General features: G+C 40.2%; 1 protein-coding gene across 1 annotated transcript; it reads left to right on the forward strand.

Moving 5' to 3' along the window:
- The first annotated feature begins 22,311 nt into the window (after window positions 1-22,311).
- slitrk2 (SLIT and NTRK-like family, member 2) lies at window positions 22,312-25,075 on the forward strand. Its single transcript, XM_062425594.1, has one exon. It carries the CDS (start codon window positions 22,403-22,405, stop codon window positions 25,073-25,075), a length of 2,673 nt encoding a protein of 890 aa, XP_062281578.1. The 5' UTR covers window positions 22,312-22,402.
- The last annotated feature ends 1,398 nt before the right edge of the window (window positions 25,076-26,473 follow it).

Here is a 26,473-nt window from a genome sequence, read left to right on the forward strand (position 1 = left end):
ACTAAGCTAAAAACCGAAATAATCGGTAAAATAATCTAAGCAGCTCTGTAAAGATGTAAGATATTTCATAAAAAACACAAAAACTGTTTATCTCATGGTTGCACTAGAGGTCAAATCAGAGGATCCACAAACTCAGTGGTTTTTACAGCTGAGGTATTTCAGTCTTGAGCAAAGTGGTTCCAGTGTGGCTAAAAACTATTGAAAAAATAGTTTTCTCGTTTTCATCAACAGATTTTTCCAATTTGTCATGGTTGTTTTTGTTGCCATATATTCTCTATATATATATCTATATCTATATATATCTCTCTATATATAGTAGCTGAAAAGACTGTTCTTACAAGAGAAGATTGGCATTGAGGAGGATTGGCTGTCTTACTGTAGTACAGGTGATTCTGCCTATTCCATCAGTGATTATTTGCCCAGTTTTTAAAAAAAGTGTGCTCATACGAAACATAACTACAGGTTTTCGCTTCACTGCATCTGTGATGTTACTTGCATTCTCACTGATGCATGCAACCACTCTGTCTGTGATGTCCCACTCTGGTGTAATTCTTAGAGGGCCATCTGCTGGGTTCTCAACTGTCTTACTGTAATATAAACAACCAAAAACATAAAAAGAGCAGGTTTTGCTCATATAGCTGCCTGTACTGATTGATGCCTAACTCTTTCGTTGACCTCTTACTGGTTTTCTAATGCTCACCACTTGAGTATAGGTAGGAATTCTCATATTCAACATCAGAAAATTGCTGTAAATGTAAAGCCTTCTTCTTTGTTGACTTGTTTTTGGATTAATGGCCTCACTGCAAAACATCTTGATTTCACAGTGGGAGGAACTAATGTTGAAGCAGTAGTTGTAGCTAATCTGTATTTCTAGTAGCAGTACGTTTTATTTTAGTAGTTCCCCATCTCCTTTCAGCACTTGCGGAGCTTGCCTGAGTCTGATCTCCCGAGGAACTTGTGGCAGCTCGTGGTGTCTGAACACCTGGCTCTTTAAAGTGGAGGTGTCTTCAGAGACTTGCTGTAGAGGATTGCTACCGTAGAGCACCACTGTTTGCAAATACAGCATTTGGCAGCCTCTGATGAAATTTGTGTGAAAGGAGACCAAATGTCATATTAATTAGGCTGAGACATACTCACAGCACACACGGTATAGTCTATAAAGCATTGCAATTAGTCACAACTCATAAGAAAAAGGATTGGAGACCTTTCTCCTTATTTTCACAGTTCTGAGGTGTTAACGATCTTTTATTAAGCTTTATTGGGAGAGTATGCAGGAAACATTATACCGGATAATGCTGCTTGATTTTTCAGTAATGTCAGGTGACATAGTCAGTAAGTATGTCTTTTGGCTACTTAGAAGATCAGTCAGATTGTTCACACCCAGCAAGGTTAACGATCTGCTTCTTTTCAAAGCCAAACTCAAGTTATACTCTACACTGCAGAAGTCAAACAAATGAAAGAAAACATTCAGAAAGGTTGAGTATCAATAACCTAAGTAATATGAAGAGGGATAAAGTTTCTTAGATGAACTAGTAACTGTATTAAAGAAACATTTCTGTTCATTAGAAGTCTGCAGCTTGGTTCAAGCTGACATGATCCCTCAAGCTTGACACGTACTTGCAAGGTTCAGGCCTTTTTTTCTCACCTGGTCACTAAAGATTCAGACCTAAAATATACAGAAACTTTAGCCAAACTCTACCTATCACCCCTACTTAAATAAAAAAATAAAATTAAAAATAAATTTAAAAAAACAATTCAGTGCAAGTTCTATTTGTTGCAGGTCTGCTGTGGCTTGCTGTTATTTTACTATTTTATATTTTACACATAAACTGTATATCAAAATGTTTGGTTTCTACTACTTATTTTAGAACGTAATGTAGCCTATTCGGTAAAGAAAAATTGATTTATTTAAGGACATTAAACCATCATTTAACCCACAAGTAGTATTTATGATGACTACTTTTAACAATACTTGAGTGCAGTTTTCGGCTGCTCTAACCATCTCTGGTGCTCACTCACTGCTCTTCAACACAAAGTGTACTCATGGCCTGAAGTTGATTTGTGACTCTCAGTGCTGACACTTCATGCCAGTGTCCATAGCAACACCAGAATTTCATTTGGGCAACCAGGGTCCATCTACCAAGTCTCAAGAAGGAGACTTTCTGCTTTTGATCAACCATTGACTTATTTCTCATTTTACTCCTGTATTCCCTTTGAGAACTGCTAATATACAGTCTGCAGGATAACATGTACATGTATTGCCATAATTCATTTTTATTAATTACACCACATTACTTAATTTTATGACACCGTTTTTACTGTTGGCATTATTACTTCACGTGGAAAATCACATTAGCTTACCTGGTCTGAATGCTATTAGCTGCGTTATCAAGTGCAGGTCACAGGACATAACATTATCCTTCTTCTTCCCCTGAAAAAAAAAATGGAGGAATGGAGAAAAACAAGAACATTTTAGGATATATACTTATTACATTTACATTCCAATGGATATCAATCCAGTTGGTGTGCGATAAGATAGAGACTAAAACCAAAACTTGTTTTGGATAGACTCTTGTATATCAGAAAATAGGCAAGAAAAGGCTACACTGTTACTTCCCTTAAAATTATAAATGATCATTTCGGCATTCTTGTTCATATACTGGTTAAACAAGAGACATAATGTAGGCTAAATCAGACAGCTTTAGAAGTGTCTATGTTTATTTACTTTGGACAGAGCTAGGCTAGCTATTTCCTGCTAGCTAGCTAAACTCATCCTGACTCTAGCAATGTGGATAAAACACAGGCTAATAAGCTAATAGGCACATACATTATCCCTGTTATTGTTGTATATGACATGTGGACCTAAAGAAAAATAGCTACAGCAATTTGTAATAGCTAATGGAGTCCTAATAAACTTAACTACACAATGTATTAATTGTTTAAGGTAATTATATGACAATACTGCAGCTCACTGGACACTGTTATACTGATATTGAAAAAACATAGTAGTGTCCCCTTTCAGAATACAGCCTTGTCCCTTGCTTTTCATTTGACCCTACTCCACGTTGAACTTAAGGGACTTTGTGTTCCCTGTATGCCTGTCCTCATGGCCTCTTTAGACACCGAGCCCGAGATAGAGAGAAAGAGAGGCCGCGGGAGCGTTGCTCCATCATTGTACCACATTCACCTCAATAGCCAAGAGAATAGAGGCCATAGTGGTGTAGCTGTGCAGCTGCTTATCCCAAAGTGTGTCTGTGTGTGTGTGTGTGTGAGGGCTGAATGAAAGAGAAGACTGCAGCAACAGCAAGAGGAAGTAAGAGATGCAAGATATAATGTGAGTGGGGGAGAGAAAAAGAGTGTGTGTGTGTGAGAGAGAGAGAGAGAGAGAGAGAGAGAGAGAGAGAGAGAGAGAGAGAGAGAGAGAGAGAGAGAGAGAGACATGGAGAGAGAGAGAGAGATAGGGAGAGAGAGAGAGAGAGAGAGAGAGAGAGAGAGAGAGAGAGAGAGAGAGAGAGAGAGAGAGAGAGAGAGAGAGAGAGAGAGTGAGTAAGTAAAGCAGATTGATGTAACCAAGGGTTTCTGTCCATCACTCATGATGCCTGCTCCTTACCGTGGGATATTGCTCTCTCAAACACACACACACGCACACGCACACACACACTGTGAACCTCAGCACTTTTCCTATTGGCCACTCCCCAGACTATACATCAATTCGCTATGGAAGTATCCCCGAGACCCCACAAGTTATAGAGCTGACACACAAATACACGCACGCACACACACACACGTGCATGTCACAGTCCATCACTCTAGCTATAGAACAATCTCAGACCCTACAAGTTACAGCTGGAGATATAGCTGACACACACACGCATAGCATCATAGCCAAAGCTACTATCCATCAACCGAGCTACCACCACCCCTGAAATCCACAACTACCACCACTGAAGATATACCGTGGCTAGCCTGTGTGTGTGTGCCTGTGTGTGTGTCTCACAATTTATCACCCCTAGTAGCCAGCATATCACAGGAGCTCACAGTATACTTGCTACTGAGGAATACACTTGAGGTAGCGTGTATGTGCGTGCAAATAATCTGCACAAAAACCTCCGACTGAAAGTTAGTCTTAAAACAAGATGCACACTCAGGTTCTTAAAGGCTATAGTTTCCCCCATCTTTCTCTGCAGTGTTACAATTGAATCTCTCTCTCTGGAACAAACAAACGCAAACACACACACACACACTACCGTCGAGCACATTTCACACAGATTGCCATGGGATGTGAGTTATTACAGTGAAGCAGTTTGACAGTGAATGTGATGAGAGGCTCAGCAGAGGCTGTAGGTTGTGTTAACCCTGAGAGAGCGGTGTCACTGAACTTCACTATTTAAATGCATTAGGCATATATGAGGCATTCTCTTGTTGAAGCAAACACTTTGGCAGCAATATTGAAGGTCCACAGCTCTGGGAACAACAGAGTGTGTTACAACAGAATTCAGGAAATTTGTCTGGGAACTTGACTCTATCATCTCTGCTGGGATTGGTCTATTTTATGTTTAGGTTCTGCCTGGCTAGTATTTTCTTTTTTACCTTTTTATGGATAATTTGAAATATATTCCCTTAAAATTAAGGAATGTCACCCAAACATTTTAAATGTATTATACATGTGTTGTGATATGAAGGCATTAGCTTTATCAAGCTCTGGATAAACAGATTCAATATTGTTAGTTATAAGATATACTGTGTTTTTAAAGAATTTGATGATGATAATGTAGCCAGTCTGTCCTGAGACTGGCTTACAACCTCTCTCTGTCAACCATATTCATATGAACATACACAATATATCAAAACAAATAATACAAAAGTAAACAATATTATTACACAAGAAAATAAAAGGGGGCTCACATACCTGTGTACAACTATATCCATGTTAACTCAGCCTTCTCCTGAAAAGCCTCCCTCACACACCTTTAAAGGAGAGAGGAAAACGGCAGTCGGTTTGAGAAACAGGCAGGTTAGCTCATATTAGCTTAATGCTTGCTATGCTAAAGTCCCGTACTTAACATAAATATCTACACACACACTAACATACATCTCACTAACACAGAAGAAAAACATGTACGACCTATCCAAAATAATCCTCATGCCTCTGCTTAGCGTTTGTAGCATTATGTTGGTATTATTTAGAGAGCAACTTATTAACATTATAGTGTGTTGTGTTGTTTTTAGATTGGTTTCATTGCTGCGGTATGAAGTGGTTCTACGGTTTATTTGACACTAACCCTAGGACCACCAACCATCAAACTGCACCCCCCCCAAACATTTTTGTCACCAGCCGCCACTGATCTTACCTCTTTCAGCGAGTCCAGAGACGGACTGAGGAGAAAGGCGCGAACGGACAGGAAGTGACATCACATCCGGGTCAAAGGTGACAGAATCAAAGCAACATTTACTAAATAAAGGCTCCCCATATAAAGAATATACAAAAACAAATATATACATTAAAATCTAAAACGAGGAGAAAAGTTGTTGATATTTAAGTGAAAACCAAAACAGAACCCCCGTACAGCTTCTGAGGCTCCACCCCCGAAGTTCATGGACACGCACTGTCCTGGCAACGGACGTAACCACTGCGCAAGCTGACCAGCATAGTGGAGTCTGGAGCGTCTGCTGCGGGACGGTAAGTTAGCTTCAGTTTGATAGCAGCATGTGTTTTAGTAGTAAGTGTGATAATAAGCCTGGCAGTATTTAACAAGGTGTTGAGACCAAATACTGATTAAAGCCAAAGTCAAAGCGGAGGAGTAGCTCAGCCTATGTATAAAATACGTTAGCATCGTTGCTAACGCTACTAGCTTCACAGTACTAACCTCTATTCTAACATCAGTGATAGATGTCACGTCAGTGATGCGGTTTATTGACAGTATTAAAAGATCTGGGAAGAAAGATTCATACAGCAGCCTACTCGGACATTATTTATATTATTAATATCAGTTAGTTTCAACCTGTTATGATGTAAAAAGAGAAAAGAGCAGATAGACGGGAGGAGTAACATGACACACTGGAGAGTTATTTAGAGGGAAATAACGTGATATATGTCTCCTGTAGTAAATAACATATTTATACCAAGTTACACCACCATGTTATTTATGTGTTATTACTATCATGGTGCAGCTGTGTTCCTGGGGGGAGGAAGAGGCAGAGGTCAGAGTTCAACCAGTTCAATGAGCCTGAAACCAGGTGAGCAGACGCTGCAGGCTCACAGACTTATAGCTGAGTTAGTATGTTGCTTTGCTTGCTTGTATTATTACATAAATTCCCTCCATAAATATCCCTATCCTGTGAAATAAATCCAGATTACATCAGTGTAACAGCATTACATCTGGATTGACACTGGCTCTACATATAATGTGCAAACTGCATCGGGTCATAATAAAATCTTACTTATGAACATTAATGAAATGTTTACAATTTTCTCATTTCAGGAGATAATTCAAGACCTGGACCTTGAGCAGTCTCATCAGCTGCAGCACTCTCTGATGAGGGACCCAAGCATCTTCATCACCTGGAGACCCCCTGAAGCCACACCTCACACTGTCCAGGGTCAGCCAGCCTGGTATTTTTGCCAGAGATGCAGATTCCCTCCAACATGAAGCACTTAGAGACAGAACCATACTAAGCTGCTGTGTGTGGAGATCTGTCACCAAGACAATTTTACTGTATTTCCCTAATTTTATAAGTTTTTCTTATTTAATTTGTAGGTTTCAACTTATTTTTTTTATCATTGTTTGCTGAAAATTTTAAATAAATATGTGGACCTCCGCTATGCCAAGCTCCAGAAGAGGAACATAGATTCAGTCAGTGGCTGCATCCAGCAGCTCCAACAGAACATACAAAAGATCAGGTAGTAGCTGCATTCCTCTTATTAATATTGTAAAGTGTTAAAAAAAACTTTATAAAAGACATAACTATGAAGAGTAAAAAACTAAAATGCATAAATGCAGGATAAGAAATGATGGAAGTAATTTTGACTATTACAGTTAATTTGGGGTACATTTCATTATTATAATAAGAAGTTAAATAAGTTATGCTTAATCACAGCAGTGTATAGTGCTTAATGCGCCATCTATTGTCATGTTTAGGTATTGCAACAACTAACAGATTACAGTGAAATCAGGAATGAAGACACAATAACTAAAATATAGGTGGTGTCTCTTTTTAAGCATATTACCTTATTGGTAATTCTGCTTTAACTGCTGGTATCTTTAGGTGATGTGAATGAAATCTTAAACCAATCCTCCATTGTTTCTCACTAGGAATTAACATATCTAACTAACAACACCCTTTAGGGAAAAACATTTTCAATTACAAAGCCTTTTGGTCATTATGCAATTTTGTTGTGTTTTAACCAAGAGTTTTAGCATCGTAAACCTATTAGTATGTGGTACACAGAACCCAAACTTTGGCCCCCTTGGTCAAAGTTCTCCTTGTCACCATGATTTCTCTGACGTACCAGGATGTAACACTCCCTGTAAAAACAAGTCTGGCAAAGCCAGTACAGTTAATGGTTTGGTGACATGATATGTTTCTTACTTTAAACCAACCCAGTGAAAAGAAAAAACCCAATAATGAACTTATCCCATGAACTTCTGCTATCCCTGTAGTATCTGATTCCTCTGTGCCATAGACTTCAATTATTTTCCAAAAATACAATTAAAACACATCAGTGAGCCGCACCATTGCCCACATATTCTGTTCTTTTGCCTGAAATATTCATTAATACACATAACCTATTACATGGTGATAATAGAGAGGTATCAGAAAGGAGCACGAGGACACCCAAACAAGATGCTGAGTGGAGTACGGTTTGAAATTGGAACATTTTGGTTGGATAGCAGCTGTTTGTACCATTAGTCACACTGTTAGTCGAATATTTATATCTTCAGTAGTAATGAATAGACCTGGTGGGGAGACAGACAGAGTAAGGAAGTCAGAAAGTAGTAAGGACGGATTAATGCAAGAGTTTTAAAAGTTTGATACAGTTTTCTTGAGCCCTGATTTTTAGCCTGTATTGGCATTTTGGCAAATTGGCACCACTTACCATTAAATCTAACTTTTAGCAGTTCCTGTTTAAAATGTACCCATCGATGTACAAACAGTTATTGATGGATTACCTTGAGACTGAATAAAACTTAAAATTATGATGATTCTCAGTCAAGTCCTGTGTTCAGTCATGAATCAAAGGAGTACCAGTTTTGACGCAAATTACCCCTCACGTCTCTCCCCTCCCCCGGCCCCCCACAACTTCTTTGTGCCTTCCTGTTTGAAAACTTCTGGACTAATGTATTGTTTGCTTTCATTGTCTCATTATCTTTTTTGACTATAAGAAAAATATAAAATAAAAAACAGCCTTGTCCTTTGAGAAGCATACATTTGCACAGTTAATCACTTTGCAACAACATACCCATCACTGAAAAAGAATGTACTGTACCTCCTGCCAATCAACCCTTTATTTGAATGTCTTTAGACAGCCTCATCACAGCTTTTTTTTGCAATTCAAATGCAAGTCAAAGGGGACCAAAATCTTTTCCTTCCTGAATTTTATGCAAATCCGAAGATTGATTGTAAACGCTCTCGGGGTAAATATAAGAAACTCCTCAGAACAATGTGCATTTATTGATGCTTTGTGCCAAGACGTACAGTAGTACAAATGTCAACAGAAGCCAGGTGCCAGTTTCTCACAAACAATAATAATACAGCAGAATAGTCTTTTCCGCATGGCCTGGAAGAGTATTGGTCGCTGATCAATAAGGCAGCCTTCTTAAAATTCAGGACTCGCCGTTTAATGTGAGCCATGAAGTCAATATTTGATGGATGGGACAGGTATTTAACCTGCAGCACCGGCCTATGTGAAGGACTCCCAAATATTCTAGAGGAGGTCCAACGCCTCAGAAACTTGAAGGAAACTGCATTCAAGTGAGATTGTGAACTTAACAAGTTTAACAAGCAAATGTTGGCAACACTATGGGGAAACTACCTTAATAAAAGTGCACTTTGAAAGCACAATAAAAAGGAATTACAATGCAGTCAGCTCATATAGGAAAACAGCACATAATAGCTGATTATGCAGTGTACATTAGATTATTACTGCCCATATATTTAACATGATAAATCATACCTACAATTATACTGTAGTCATTATGACTATTATGATTATTATACAATCTGAGGTTGCGTTATGTTCTGTAAGATGTGCGTTTCTCTCAGACTCTTTTTCTCTGTCCTTTCTGACTCCGAAGCCTGTCACGCTAAAGATGCACCCTCATCTCTTCATGTGTTTCTAATTTCTAAAGTTCATTTAGAACAAATTTTAGGAATATGGTTGGGCTCACACAGCCAGTTTTTTACATTATCTACAGTTGCATAGTTTCTTAAATTCTGTCCAGATGTATAAAAGTGGCTGCAGCTCCAATGACTTGTTGGATATGCTTTATATCATGCTTGTCCTCAGCCAAAAAAAAAAAGAATATATATGATAGCCTGGTGGCTTGTAAACACACATAGTACAAGCTTTTTTATGGCAGCTGCATTTTGATGAAAAGAAATGGAATTTGTCATATATTACAGTGAAGAAAATCATATCAAATCAACACGGGGCAGCAGCAGCATGTGATTCAACTTGTTAAATGTAAACAGCAAGACTTATTGTGGTCCTGCCCAACTATTCAAAAGTTCTGGTTCGAGGTTAAATCTCAAACTGGAACCTCTGTATTTTAAGGTTTCACTCCCTGGATCCTGAAATATAGAGCTACAAAAAATCTGCTGTGGTTTACAGCCTGACAAGCCACCCTCAGGTCTGGATGGATCAAACAGCAACAAAACTATTGCATTGGTAGAAAACAGGTTTTAATCTTTTTTCCATTAGAAAGGTTACCTCATAGTTTATGATCATGTTTCATTGAAATGTGCCAACGTGTGCTTTCATGGATGGGATTCTTTTAATGTATTGTACTGACCATGCCTAATTAATGAGTTTTTTGTGGTGCACATATTTAAATGTGTGGCTCTGTGACCATGGAAACTGAGGTTTCATTGATATTATAATTGGAACAAAGACAAAGAAAGTTAAGAAGGAGGAATTCTTATATGGCCATTTTCCATTTTTATTTACTTGTACTTGGCAACTTGCATTCTTAATTACTTGCATTAAATTAACATGCCATGGAGTAATTACAAATTAAGTGATCATTTCGGATATTGGCCAGCAAAACAAAGCAAAGAAGGAAGCTGAAGTATTGCTAGTAATTTTCTGAAGGTTCATCACAACCCGCCTTACATTACACTGTAGATACACTGTAAAAATATCCATTTTGGTCACTTTAGATTAGTGGTAGAACTGATAACACTTTTCCTAGTAATCTGTGATGTTAATCAAGAGGGATAGAAAATGCTTTTTTGCATGCATCGGTAAACTTTGTGAACCATTATTGTCACCCTAAGGTCAAGAGCATTTTAACAAATGAATCATACCCATGGCTGCAACGTCACAATGAATGATTCCAGGTTCGCTTTAGTTGCTCTAGTCGTACAAATATCCAATCTCCTCTCACGCAATAAAATGTGTTAAATGAATTTGAACCTGGACCATTCATCATGAGCATGGAACGTGTTCATTTCATTGTTGGCGCTATCACATGAAACAGTGCAATCGGCCTCTGGTGTCTTATCGATCACATCATACTAGTTATGATTTGTCAGTGTCCGATGTCTAATCTGCAATGTCTCTTGGCCTAGTCACAAAGATTTCTAACTCCATGATTGACTAATCTTTCACTGACAATCTCAAAAGACAAAATGCCATGTACTCCTTAACTAGCATCGAGGAATGGACCAACAGATCCGCCACTATCATCGCCCTTGGGCCATCGCCGCTGGTTGCACAGAATGAGGAAGGTTACATATTTTCTAGTGTGCTGAGAGTTTGCTGCCTCCCAACTGATGATTACAAGTAGCTCATACAGACTAACTGGATAGTTAACTTGTTGTATTTCAGTAGGCTTATATTTTAATAAAAGTACAACGAACTCTGACAACATAATAAGAACTCAGCATCTCCCATGGCTAGCTTGATTACATAGTTGTGGGGCACAACGGGTGGGGGGGGGTTGGGAGGGTTGAGTTAGTGATTTAGTTAATAACACCACTGAGCAATTTACATCAGCATGACAGCAACAAAAAGGCATTAAAACTTATTATATGTCCATGCTCCTCTCAGTAAACACTGTTATTAATCATTACCGCCTAATAGGAGGTATGGCAATTCAGATTCTAAGGCCAGCTTTTCTTTTAGAGAGTAATAATCTCCTTAACTCTGATCTCGTATTGCAGTAGTTTTTCCAATGCAGATGAAACAAATGCAGTAGCCTTCACTGCTTGTCATCTGTATTTCCATATAATTTCCATTTTGTATAGTAAGCATGTCTAAAAGATTGAGCCAAGAATGTCTAGTTTCCCCACGTTGTCATTTTCAATCTTATCCTTGGTTTATCTTAAATGTATGCAGGGGAGAACAAAATACGTTTATGAAATTTGCAAACAGTCTGACATCCAATTTTCTGCTCAGACAGCAATGTAAAGATTTAAGTTTTGACACAAAGGGGTTAAAAATAAGATTTACTGAACCTGTAAATCCCTAAAGTGTTTTGCCATCTCATTTTGCACTGTCAAGACATATCCAACGGTTAATCTGATAAAGATATCTGAATTTGGCGAACGGTGGAAATATATAACAAGATTACTTGAACTGAATTAGCATACGTTTGAGACAAGTATTTGTTGACATCTGTGCAGCAGCCTACAGTTAATTTTATTAACACTCGCTTATCCTTTCCACTTATCCTCTCTTCCCGTCAGGTCATGTGGAGTTAGAATCAGACAGCTATTTCAGCATGAAGCTGCATGCGAGACTCTCGAAGATTATCATCTTTAGTAGTCAGTATAGTGATGATGACAACATTAACCAGTCTTCAAAAAACCTTGTCTGCCCTCCTGCTGCCTTGTCATAAAAATATTCACATACTAGTCTGGGCATTTGTGATTTCTTTCTTGACTGAAAGGTTGCTGGTTCAAAACCCTCAACTGGTTAAATAAAAGCATCAGTACAACAAACCCTCAGATGACCCTCCAGAAAATACCAACATTGATAATTTGTTCAAATGTTTATAACAAATATGTCTACGTTTTCCAGACAAGTCCCTCTTGTGGCCATGCAAATCATTACCATTGTCTGTAAGTACCAAACATGGAAGTAGCATGACAAAGATGGTGATAAAGCTTCATTATCTCTGTCAGTCACACAGTTTAGTCTAGATACCAGAATGTTCTATCAACCCCTTCTCTCATTATCCGCAAACCATTCTTCTTCTCTGTCGACAGTGCAGGGGTAATTAAAAGCAGATTGTGCAACACAGCCAATAAACTTTGATAGCTTTCTCTGTTTTGGGCTTTTAAGCTATTTGTTCCCCTCAAAGATCACCATTAAAATGGTTTGCTCTTGGCCAACTGCGCAAATTGCTGTGTTAAAGTTCACCGCAGTTGAAGAGAATGTGATTTATCTCATGCCAATCTACTTTGCCCTCCCAGAAGATGGGATGCCAGTGATTGCAGCGATTCAATTACCTATCAATTAACTAATTGATTTTGATACAAAATGTTGCTTTTTTAAATGAGTGTGTGATTGAGCACTGAGAGAAAAGGTCATGGTGGATGGATTGGTCAGATAAGTGTTTGACGTAAGGGAATGATGTTTCCTGTTTCCTATTAAGAGCTAGTGTTGGTTTCAATTAACATTGACCATGCTCCTGATCCTAATCTAACCCTGACCAAGTAGTTTCATTTATAATCAGACTTTAACCATAGTGGTGGCAGATCAGAAAACAGTCATTTAAATTATGTCACGTCACATCACTCTATAGGATAGGCGATGTTCTGCTGATAGGGTTATGACGATTAGTTTGGATGATGTTATGTTTTCTGTTGATGTTCCCATTAACAAGGAAGTACTGAAATGGTTAAGTAGAGCTGTAGTGTCTCCAGAAGTAGATACCATGCTTGTACTTTAGATCTAGGTATCAGTAAAGAACTGTATTACCTATTGTTGTGGTGATGTGGTTCAAATTCTTTGGATATTGCTCAGCTAGAACTAAAAATCCAAAAGTCTCATTAGTGCAGATTTCTAAACGACATGTCCTCATGCAGATGTTCACACTGTAAATCCTCCACAGATCATTCTTATACTACAGAGTGTTGTATGTGAGTAGGTGTTCGCATTGTATCTGCTTCACAAGCCCTTTTTGTGCTTTCTATCCTTAACTTCCATGATATCATATGAAACCAGACAATAATAATAATGGTAAGTTATTACTGCTCATGCCTCACCTACCGCATGCAATCACATATCCTCACCTGTTGTACCTCTTCAGTCTGTTGTGACATGATAGAAGGAGAATATCACACATTTGACCTTGTGATGGTGAAGTTCGGTTGATGGTGACACTGTGATGCATTGACATCTTCCCTCGTGTTCATGTGGACTGATAAATTGACAGAGAAAAGCGGACAAGCACAGCCACCCATCTACAATAACTCTCAAGGATTAGATTTTCAGTCTGTTCAGGGATTAAAGCCTCCCGTGTACATACATGGATGCCATTAGTTGGATCTAACAGACACAGGGCTGAATATCTTTCTATAACCTTCCAAATGAAGACATGTGTCAGTACATGTTATATGTATGATGTGTTTTCACTCTTCCCTTTCTCTCTGTCTTGTGTTTTCAGACATTCATAGCGTTCTGGAGACAGTGATGCAAAATAATATCTGATTGGTTTGTCAATGAAATAAATCATCTTATAAATTAACCCAAATATGTTATTGTGAGTTATGGGCATTTCCTTCTGATTTGTTAAGATAATCTTTTTCTTCATCCCTATTTGTTGTGAGAAAACTGTTTTAGTGGAGCTTTGAGTTGAGATGATTTTGTCACAGTACAGTCTGGTAGGTGTGTTGAAGCTGAGCTGCTGCAGAAAGGCAGAGGAGAGGAAAGCAGAGAGAATGGACAGGCTTTTGTCTACACTGCAGATATTACCTGAAAAATTATATATACAATATTGAATCTAAATCTAAAATTAAATCTAAATAAAGTAGTTGTTTATACATTATTTCCTTTACAGTGGTCTTTACAACTATTTACAACATAAATAAAGTGCATCAAAAGTGGCATACCAGGGTCCTTAAAAAATCTTAAATTCAATGTTATGAATATGAGGCCTTAAAAAATGTGTTTATATATATTTTGGCTGAGCAGAGAGTCCCTGGTGTTGCTGCTGGACCTGGATGGACTGTCTTAATAATAACATTAAAAGTTCTGGCTCCATCTCTACTAGCTGTGTGTCAACTGTAGCTGTACAGGTTGCTAGGCGACAGGAGCAGGACTTTGTGACGCAAGGGTAAGGGTAAGAAGTTTTTTGGGTTTTTTTCCAATGACATTAATTACTTGATTAATAACGTTTTCAGAACAAATAAGTTAGCATTTTGCTGTGATGGTCGTGTCTTACAGTAATTTATTCGTGGGTCCCAGGAACCTTGTATGTCCTTACATGTTAAGTATATTGGTAAGATGACGGTTAACAAAACAACAAAAACTAAATAAATAGTCAGCCATTGGGTGTGACATTACCAAAAGTATGCCATCACCTATATTTGTTTTTTTGAACACGTCAATGTAAATTCATAGGTATTCATGTAATGCTATAAAAGACTCCATTCGTACACTAGTTCCACACTTCTGAAGTTCCAGCCACCTTTCCACTTTGTTCAGTAATTCAAGTAAATCTGCACTAGTCCCCCCATGGTTGCGGAAGCAATCAACCAATCGTCTGAAGGCAGGATTAAGAATGATGTTATCAACCTCCTCCACAGCTTGCAAGCTACCTTTTGTATCAACTGAAAATGACAAGACACAGCAGATACAGCATTCGCGACTGATTGGTTTGAGGAAAACACAAATCAGCCATAACAAAACAGGCCAGAACTAAGTGAAATAAAATGACAGTTCAGTGTGATTATAAGGTCAGGTCTGCGCTCAAGCTGATCCCGAAAGTGATGAATGGGGTTGAGGCTCGGTCAAGTTCTTTCACACCAAACATGGAAAATGGGAACACCATTTGTTTCTGCTAGAGGTTACTGTCATGTTGAAACAGAACAGGGCCCTAACCAGGCGGGGAGTTCTGGTCCTCTGAAATGATGCGAACGCGGAAGTAACTTAAAACTGCATTCTATCAAAAGGCCACCAGGGGGCGACCGTTTTGGTGTCAAAAGGACTTCCGTCTCTATACAAGTCAATGGAGAATTCACCAACTTCTCACTTGATTTATAACCTCAGTAATTGTTTTCAAAATGTGTTTGGTCTCAATCGCTAGTTTAAAGCCTTCTTCAATGCAGTATGATGTTCATTTGGGAAATTTTGGCCTCCCTGATTTTATATTTGACGATAAAGCAGGGTATGCATTAGGGCGTGGCTACGTCGTGATTGACAGGTTGATTGGTTCACAGGTTCAGGAGGGCGCCTCATGCTCCTCCTGATGCCCATATAAGTAGAATCCGTGGTTTTGTTTTACCCAGCATGCACCTGAAATTTTCAAGATGGCGCTGCTCAGATCCGATACTATTCGCTTCCAAGCAGCAGTCCACAAACCAATGGGTGACGTCACGGATGTTACGTTCTTTTTATATACAGTCTATGGCCCTAACTAATCACAAAGTTGGAAGCACATTGTCTAAAATGTAATTGTATAATAAAGTATTTATTTTTAGGGACCCAATCCATGAAAAAGAGGCCAAGACAAAAATGCAAAAAGATATTCCATGTTAGCTGCCATGTATCATATCAGCCCACAGAAGCGTAGAAGGCTCAGTTCTGAGTTTAAAAAACAATTTCCATGTCTCCTGCCGTGTTAGCTTGTTATAAAGTCAGGAATTCCAGATCATTTTGATAAGCCTAAGTGTAAGCAGCAAACAAGCAAAAAAACTTGCAAAGAAGCAGTAGAGGCAAAAGGTTCTGATCCTTTGCAAGTTTGTATGCCTGTTTGCTGCCTACAGTGTTGAGGCACATTTTGAGTTTCTGGTTTTGATTGGCCATTGTGTTGGGTTTCTCACACAGATCGGGAAACGCTGAGGCTGATACTGAAGTTGTCAGGTTTCTATTAGAACAGGCGGGTCACCGAATTTACCATTTTCAACCAGCCTCATATAACGTAATGAATCATCACACTAATAGGCTTCGGTACAGCCCAAGTTGGTTAATCTCAATGGCAAAAAGGACCCTTGGGGAAAGCCCATACCGTTTAATGCGCCGTTAATAATCACATCCCCCCTATGAGGGAGGATGATGGAAAATTGACTTCCTGGGCTTTCCTATTTCATCTGTGTGGGTACAGAAAAAATATCACACTGTGATTATCTACCTGACAAATTTGATTAGCAAAGGAGCTCTTTTAAAAATGTAAATAAATAGAAATTGAATAGCTTATTTTGATGTATTAATATCCAAGTCATTTTAATTAGCTTACCTACATCATTAAATATCAGTTAAAGTTGTAGAAGAAGTCATACTTTTTACTTTTTACCTTTGGCACTTGTCATCAATCATTCAGTTTTGTAAGTATTTACCTCAGCTGGTAATATCTTTTTTTCCTGTTTGTGTTCTGTTTAGCACCTGTACACCTCTTTCCATCATCCCCTTTAATCTTGTCGTCTTCACCGTTTCCATCTGAGCTCTCTGATTCTTTCTCTCCTGATGTTGACATTTCATCTTTATGTCTGTGTCAACACACTCTGCACATATCAGGGTATTATTAGCATTCTGCTCGTCTGCCTTCAAATCACACACTCTGTTGTGCCACACCGAGCGTGCTGATGTGCCGTTGTGTAAAAAAATAAAGAAAATAACAGTGACAGAAGAAGACACATTGTGATATTGTGCGTATGTCAAGGATACCTTAAACATGTTGGATCACCTTAAACATATTTGTGACAATAATGAATTCAGCTTAATATCTTTTAAAGCAAGCCTGTGCAATGCATCTGTTCACAAGTACAGTGTTATAAAAGTCTGGAATAAGCTGTCTTATCTCTGAGCACCCTATCAAGCTGAAGTATCACTCAACACAGGGACTCTTAATGGTTTTTAGCCAGGGATCCAAATGAAATTCATCTGGGGACCAAAACCAAAATGTGATTCTGTTCTGCCAGCACTCAATCTCATTATAACATATTAGTTCTCTCGCCATGTGGGACACCGGCAGAAAGTTTCCAGTTTATACAGACAATTACCGGATTCATCAATAGCCAAGCCAGCAGGTGAGTGGGAAGTAAATGTATTTGCATTGTATACCTAAAAAAACTTCAGGAACGTCTCGTTCTGGATTATAAATGTTTGGACAGATGTCAAGTTCAGCTGGGAAAAATGTTTTGAGTTTACCAACCGCATTCATCTGGCAGATAGTGGGTGAAGTTTATCTACTATCTACTATTATACATTATTTTGAGATATTACAGTGTTACTTGCTGGGTGGTTGACTGCAGTGTGTGTATTGCCTATGAAACCTATGAATGATCTGCTAGTGGAAGTTATAGCGCTATATGTTTTGTGCTGATGGGCCACCAGTGGGGTTTTTTTTACATGCAGTGATGTCCATGTGGCTTGATGTATGTTGGGAAGACAAAATATTGAGACATTTTTTAGAAAACAGCTATACAGTTTCCAAGCTACGGTTGGTTTCAAGACATTGAGTAAGTTAACAGCAATAAGCGAGACTGCAATCTGGATCTATTGCTTTTGAAGTATTTTGGATACAAAATAGCCACATGGCCCGAGTGAAGGTTTAGACTGAGGTGTTTTCATACAAGCTAAGTTAAACTTTTATGATGTAACTTTGGCACAATGTTTTGAGAAATAATACTGGAATTAGATTTTCTGATTGTTCTTTTGGCTGGATTGATTTGTTGTGATTTAACCCCAAAATGGTGCCACAATGTTTGAAGCAAACACAGGTAACAATACAAGTCACACAGATGATGTATTGATTACTGAATGATAAAATTAATCTATTGGATGTTTCTGTCTGGCCCCTGATGAAGGCCTAACCTGAATTGTTAGGTTTTTATTCAGCACAATGCTGTTTGAACAAAGACCAAGTGGATGAAAGCAGCGAGACTGTGTGCAGTCCCCGTCCTTCATGCTAGTGGGCCACCATTACTGTTGTCAGAACAGTTATTTTTTTTTATGTATGAGTGAGTCTTGCCAATGCAAGCATATAACTTTGTAGAAGAAAATGACTGAAACACAGCTTTGGCTCTGAAATTCAGCAATACCAGTCAGATCTGGTAAGCTAACTAGCATGCTGCCTCAGCAACAATATAACCCAACAATCTCCTACAGCTACCCCACCTTGGCAACCAAAAATACACCTCCATCTAACAAGCTCGAAACTTTGTTGGCCCACAATTTTCATTCAACTGAAGAGGCGCCATTTTTGAGTCAAGGAATCTACTTCTTATAATACATCCATGATAACACCATTAGCTAACAAAAAGCTGGCTAATAGAGGCCCACAGCATGTCAGCCTATCTAGCATGCAGCCATCACCTGCATTCTACTCAATCCTCCAAACAAATCAACCAAACCAAAATTTTATCCTAGCAGGCAACACACCATACACACTTATGCTTCAATTTAATAGTCATTAATAAAGGTTTATACCATCTTACAGTGGTATACTGGTGCAGTGTTGTTTCTTCTACTTTGCTTCTCTCTCTCACACACACATACACACATATTTCAGGTTCAGTCGTCCTCGGTGGCCTGTGATTGACTTGACAAATGTGCTGTGGAGCAGTGTTCTGACACTATATACCCACCTGGTCTCATGTGAAAGCCTGCAGGCTTTTCCCTGCAACACTCACTCTACCCATCAATCATCGCCGAAATCCATGGCAGCCATCATTCTCAATAAAAAAACCAACAAATATTACGATGAATGTCACCTTTGTCATTACGCGCCTCATTCTTCATCATCATCGATATTATTAGGGTGATATATTTAGATCGCGAGGAGGACATAGTCAGAATAAACTTCCAAATATCACACAATATAGAACCGTTGAGATCCTTCACTAAGAATCATTTTGTTGCTATAATGTAATGTCCAAAAGAAAATTGTTTTTCAAACTTAGGGAATATCAGCAGAGTTAGAGCTGTCCTGTCAGACCCTGACATGGAGAAAATCATCTCCACCTTTGTGACTTCTTGTCTGGCCTGCTGTCACAGCCTGTTGTCATGCCTCAGTCAGACTGCAGTAAGGCCACTGCAGCTGCTGTGAACTCTGCCTCCAGCCTCCAGCCTCCTGCCTGAGTCCTCCACAGGTCCAGTGTCACTCATCTTTAAGCTCCTTTGCACCGACTTCTACTTTCACGGGGTCGAGGTAAGGTCTTCCACATCGCAAATTAGGCATGCTATGGTGTTGCTCTGGCTTCCATAGGGGGATTTCTTTTGCCCTTATACACCACAGCTACAGTCCTTACATCGTCTGAGGACTGCTGTCTGTTCTTTTTAAGACAGTGGAACTTTTAGTTTGAAGGAAAGCAAACTTTAGAGAAGAAAAACTAATTGTACACTACTGTTATTCCTGTGTGCCTACCATGTCTCAACAGTCCAGCTACTTTAGGTCATATTTTTTAGCCATGTCACTCCATAAGTAGATTCTGTTTATTTCGTTTTTACATACATGTGCAATAAACTATTGGATCTTACTGCCAGTATTTCTTTCGGAGTGTTTTTTTCTAGGTGATAAAGTCACTGCTCTTCAGGCAAATGCATTACAAATGGCTCACTCCTGGCCTGGGGACTGATTCTTCTTCAGAGGAAGTCAGGCAAACCTTCATTTAAAATGTGAAAAAAAAAAATGCTGCCAATTTTTATCACTAGAGGAAAATTAGATATACAGTAGCTATGGAAGTCCATTTCACCCAAGGAAAGGGGGAAAAAAAGATAAAAAGGTATGGACCAGTTAATCAGAACATTATAATTTTCATATATATAGGATGGACCACTAATCTCAACTGGACACATGATGTTAAATATTTTGACTAATGTATCAAATTTACAAATAAAGTGTCCTATTGAATGTATGTTTTTATATATTTATTTAGCATGAATTTATCTTGGATCATACTCTTGTTTAGGTACGAGTGATGAAGGCACAGGACAGTGAAGGAGACGATGGAATGGGTATGTTACCACAATATCAATAAAAAAACTGACCTGTACCTATTATTTAAACTACTAATATCATACTGAAATAGGAGATAGACCTTACTAACCAGCTGTGAATATTACAGTAATATAATCAGATTAAAACTACCAAAAATATACATAATATATCACTATTAAGTCATGATTGTGGTCCACAGATAGAGTTTAATATTGTAAAACATCAAGTCCATAAATGTAATCATTTCTGATAATAAAAAAGACTCATGTGTAAAATGGTGAGAATAACAGAAGATAAGAAGAAGAAAAAACAGGAGAAATAACCATCCTTTCCTGCCTCCTAGTGGCTTCATGGGGAAAAAAGAGGAGATTGAAAAAAAAAGAAAAACCTCTCCACAAATTGACTAGCAGGGTGGCAGCACTACTCTGAATGCAACTCTGTTTCCTGTTTGTGCAGCATGATATTGGCATGAAATGTCACATCCCCGTTCTGCAGGTATATAGATTAATAGCGTCAACTTGCTGTTGTAGGAGATGCTTCAGAGGCTTTTATGCAAATTTGGTCCCTGTGAGCCAATAAGGTTTAAAAGTAAGGTTATTGTTATTGTATATGGAAGCTAAGGAATAAGCTCAGCTGCACTTTAAAAAGTGATACTGTACTAATGTGTGTGATTCTTCTACATGGGGAAAATTGATATCATGTAAAGGCTTCCAGTTCAAAGTTTATAATTTTTTAGAAGACAGAAATCAGACAGAATGAAGATATGAAAATAACAACACCACAAACATAATGAGTTAAATATATTATTATCATTTTGCTTTGAGACTGAATTTAATTGGATTTGAGGTATTGTTCAATCTGATGCTTTTGCAGGATAGAGCTCTCTTACTTTCAAGAGTGTGTGCATGTGTGTGCGTAAGTGTTGAATGTGTCGGTGACGTAACGGCCCCTGGGTTCCTCTCTCTCTCTCTCTCTCTCTCTCTCTCTCTCTCTCTCTCTCTCTCTCTCTCTCCCTGACACACACACATACACACACACACACACACACACACACACACACTCACAGACACACAAACGCAGTCAGGCAGCAGCAGCAGACGCTCAGTGCTGCTCTCAGTGTGCGGAGCTGAGGAGGAGGACGACGGGCACGGGCTGTAGTTATGCCTCAGCTCCGGGAATATATATCTCCCTTCTCATTCCCTCTTTCTCTCGTGAGCTCCTCTCTCTCTTCTTTTCTCCTCCCGAGTTCACTTTCAAACCTCTCCTTTCTTTCTGCCGGTGGAGGCGAGAAGAAGGAAAGCCAGCCGTGCGTCATGGTGCGTCTTTGCGCATTATTTCTGGATCTTTAAAAAAAGTGTTTTTTTCGGAGGTTGGACTAAAATGGAGCGCTTTTTCTGTGCAGAGAGCAAGGGGGAGAGCGTTTCGCAGCCGGTGTCTCTCTCTGAATATTTGGCTGCAGCTGCTGGTGATCTGCGTGAAGCCGCTGAATAAATCGGCGCTCTCTCTGTAGAAGAGGAGAAAAAGGAGGGTTGCAGTAAGCGGCTTTGACTCCCTATGATTCTCCTCTGCCTCTGACAATGTGCCAAGTCCATTCACCACACAGGATCTCGTTGATTTGCGGTGGTTTCGCTTTTTTTCTTTCCGAGAATTGATTTTTTCCCCCTTTTTTTTTGGTGGAGGGATTTTGATTTTTCTTTTTATTATTATTATTTTTTGATTGAAAGTGAAGGTCAGTGGAGCGATTTGTGCGCCTCCCGTGCGCCACTTTCCCATTTTAACATCAAATAAGACTGGTGCGCCTGTTTTTTGGGGTTTTTTTTCTTCTTTTTTGCGCGCTTGTGTGTCTGTGTGTGTGTCTGTGTGTGTGTGTGTGTGTGTATGTGTGTGCGCGCGTCTGTGTATGTGTGTGAGTATGTGTTTGTGTGTGTGAGCGCCTGTACCTCCTTTTTTCCCCTCTCCCTCCTGTGAGAACTCCCTCTTTTTTCCTTTTTTCTCCTTCTTTTTTGTCATTTGAGGCTGATGCTGCGAAGTTAAATGCTGGATCTGTATTTCAGCGACCTTTTCTGAGTGTAAAAATGCTGAGCGGCGTCCTCTTTCTGAGCGTCCTCACGGTCACCAGCCTGACACCGTCCGAAACGGAGAGCCGCAAAACTTCAGCCTCCAAAGATATCTGCAAGAGCCGCTGCGCCTGCGAGGAGAGAGAGAACATACTGAACATCAACTGTGAGAATAAAGGATTTACCACCGTCAGTCAATACCAGGCGCCCCCAAATAAGATCTCCCAGCTTTTTCTAAACGGAAACTTCCTGTCACGTATCAGCGCCAATGAGTTTGTCAATTATGGCAATGTCACCTCTCTGCATCTGGGGAATAACGGCTTGCAGGAGATCCGAACCGGTGCTTTTAACGGGCTCCGCTTCCTAAAGCGGCTCCATTTGAACAACAACAACCTGGAGGTGATTAAAGAGGACACCTTTGCAGGACTGGAGAGTTTGGAGTATTTACAGGCTGATTATAATTATATAAGCGCCATAGAGCCTGGAGCGTTCAGTAAACTGAATAAACTCAAAGTGTTGATCCTCAATGATAACCTGCTGTTATCTTTGCCCCCCAATATCTTCCGCTTCGTGCTCCTCACGCACTTGGATTTACGTGGCAATCGGCTCAAGATGCTGCCGTTCGCCGGGGTTCTGGAGCACATAGGAGGCATCATGGAGATCCAGCTGGAGGAGAACCCCTGGAATTGCACCTGCGATCTGATCCCCCTCAAATCCTGGTTGGACACTATTTCTGTGTTTGTGGGGGACATTGTGTGCGAGACGCCGTTCAGGCTGCACGGTAAAGACATCACTCAGCTCATAAAGCAGGATCTGTGCCCGCGCAGGAATGCTGGAGAGCGTGTTCACCCCCCCTCTGACTCTCACTTTCAAGGGGCCCTGCCCCCGACCTACCACCCCGGCATGATCACCCCCACCCGAGCCCCTAAAGCCTCCCGCCCACCCAAAATGCGCTACAGGCCCACCCCTCGCATCTCAAAGGATAAACATGTCTTTGGGCCTATAATGGTTTACCAGACGCGCTCTCCCGTGCCCATGCTGTGTCCCAGTGTGTGCGTGTGCACGTCACAGAACCCTGACAGCGGACTGAACATCAATTGCCAAGAGCGGAAGTTGCATAACATCAGCGAGCTGAACCCCAAGCCCTCCTACCCAAAGAAACTGCACCTGACCGGTAACTACTTACAAGTGATTTACAGAACTGATCTGACTGAGTACAGCTCTCTAGAGCTGCTCCATTTAGGAAATAACAGGATAGCAGTGATTCAGGAAGGTGCATTTGAGAATCTGACAAACCTGAGACGGCTCTATTTGAATGGGAATTACATCGAGTCGCTTTCACAATCACTGTTCTTCGGCCTGCAGTCGCTCCAGTATCTGTATTTGGAATACAACATCATCAAAGACATTTTACCACAGACGTTTAACTCTTTGCACAACCTGCAGCTGCTGTTCCTCAACAACAACCTGTTAAGATCGCTGCCTGATAATGTGTTCGGGGGCACCATGCTAACAAGACTCAACTTAAGGAATAATCATTTCTCCTACCTTCCTGTTCGTGGCGTGTTAGATCAGCTGTCTGCGTTTATTCAGATTGACCTTCAGGAGAACCCCTGGGACTGCACCTGTGACATTGTTGCGCTCAAAAACTGGATGGAGCTGTCCAGTACCAGCGTGGTGGTGAATGAGATCACTTGCGACTCCCCCTCTAAGCACGCGGGTCGCCTGTTGCGCTCTCTCCGCAACGAGGCCATCTGCCCCGAGCCGAGCGAGGCGCCCCCGCCACAAAATGCACCCCCAACAAAAGCCCCCACACTAATAAGCCCCGCCACCGAACCCACCACCCCTTCCTCCTCCTCTTCTTCTTTTAGCTCAGTCAGCCCCACCGACTCCCGAATCCACACCCCCGAGTTACACCCCGAAGTCCCGCTCTCGGTCCTGATTCTGGGGCTTCTGGTGGTTTTCATCCTTTCTGTTTGCTTCGGCGCAGGCCTCTTTGTTTTCGTCCTGAAGCGGCGCAAAGGGGTCGAGCACGTCCCCACAGGTGCGAACAATTTAGATCTCAACTCATTCCAAGTGCAATACGCCTCCTACAACCCAGAACCCACCCAAGACAAAACCTCCGAAAGCCACGTGTATAACTACATCCCCCCACCTGTGGGCTCCATGTGCCAAAACCCCATTTACATGCAGAAAGATGGAGAACAGGTGGCGTATTACCGCAACCTAAAGGAGCTCAGCTTTGGGCCCCTGGATGCAAAGAAGGATGACGTCCTCACCCGTAGCCCGGGGACCTACACTATCAGCACAGTGGATTTTATGGATAAGTCACCGACGTCGTGTGGTTTGATCACCCCAGAACCCCCCGAGATGTTGTATCAAAACTTAGGTGAGAGGCCCAACAAAGAGCTTCCCACGGCTGCAGGCGTCCCTCCTTTCAGTTACAACTTTTGCACTTTACCTAAGAGACCTTGCATCGTGCCCCCCTACGAGGCCGCGACAGCTCGGCGGCATATCACCAACCAGGAGAGGTTGAACAAAACCGTGCTGTACGGGACCCCCAGGAAATACTACGGGGCGGAACACCTTTCCAAAAACAATGAGCATCCACTGCTGCTCCCCGGGAAGCTAAAAACAGAACCAGACTACCTGGAGGTTCTGGAGAAACAGACTGCGATGAGCCAACTGTAAGATAACGACAATGCCCCCCCACCAGGTTCTTTGCAGCATTCATTATAATGACGCAGTTACTGTAATAATAACCCTCTCTATATATCTATCTTATCTATCTGTGTTCAATCTGACACAATTGACTGGAAGCGAACCGAAGCCTTTGATGATCTTTTTTCTCTCTTCCTTTTCCTTCTCTTCTTTTTTTTTTTCTTCTGGTTGTTCTTTCGAAGATGTATAAAAAGGAGTATAAGAATTATATTATTATGCAGGTCTATTTTTTCTCCTGGAAGGTATAAATTATTTCTTCATTCTCTTTTGAAAAATGAAATTCTAAAAAGACTCTGATGACGGCAGGTATATCATGGACAGGACTGTGTACAAATACGGCTTTGTGCTTTTTCATGAAACTGTATTTTATCCCCCCCCACCCCCACTTGTGAGAAACAGAAAATGATGACATAATGATTCTTTGTAGAAGAGGAAACGCTACAAAATGACATTCCTGTACATACTTAGCCTACACAGATAAATGGTGAGTGTGAAACCATAAAAAGAAATCAAAAATCCAACAAACGGCGAAATCTTACTCTACTTACTCCGGAAAGTGCCTTTGCACTCAATTATTTTATCAATGATTCTCTCTCTGCAAAATGGAAATGTTCCTCTTTCTGTTTTATTTCTTTTATTTTGAAAGTGCTGTATTTTAAGGAAATCAAATCTTTATGTAAAATAGAAGACTTATTTGTCCGTTTCAAAAAAATACAAAAACAAAAAAAAGAAAATGGGGGTTAAAAAAAAAGGGAAAAAAGGACTTGAGATCAGGTGTGATGATGATGATGATGATACATGAAATGATGTATGAGTTGTTGACAGGGAGAAATCATGTTATTTTTTGCTTTGAATATGAAGTGTCTTTGGAGATGTACCACTTCTAAGAGATCATTGTATGCTATAGGGGAGCAATACAAGCACGGCGAAAAAATTGCGCCATTAAATTTTCACTGAAGCACTTTGTCAAGATCCTGAGCTTGAGGTAAATTTTGTTTAGACTGTGCCTGATTATTTTTGGATGCTGCTGTGTGTGTGTGTGTGTGTGTGTGTGTGTGTGTATATGTGTGTGTGTGTGTGTGTGTGTGTGTGTGAGTGTTTGTGTGTGTGTGTGTGCGCGCTGCTGCTGCTGCTGCTGTGGACTGCTCTAATGTGTGTGTGTGTGTGTGTGTGTGTGTGTGTGTGAGAGACAGAGAAATAGAAAAGAGAGCTCGCTTGCAGCTCTCTCTCTCTCTCTCTCTCTCTCTCTCTCTCTCTCTCTCTCTCTCTCTCTCTCTCTCTCTCTCTCTCTCTCTCCAGTGAAATGTGATGGGTCCTCTAATGATTGACGAGGTGGTTCCTTCCTTCTCTCTCTCTCTCTCTCTCTCT

Source organism: Scomber scombrus, chromosome 9 (genome assembly GCF_963691925.1).
Source record: "Scomber scombrus chromosome 9, fScoSco1.1, whole genome shotgun sequence".
Lineage (NCBI taxonomy): Eukaryota > Metazoa > Chordata > Actinopteri > Scombriformes > Scombridae > Scomber > Scomber scombrus.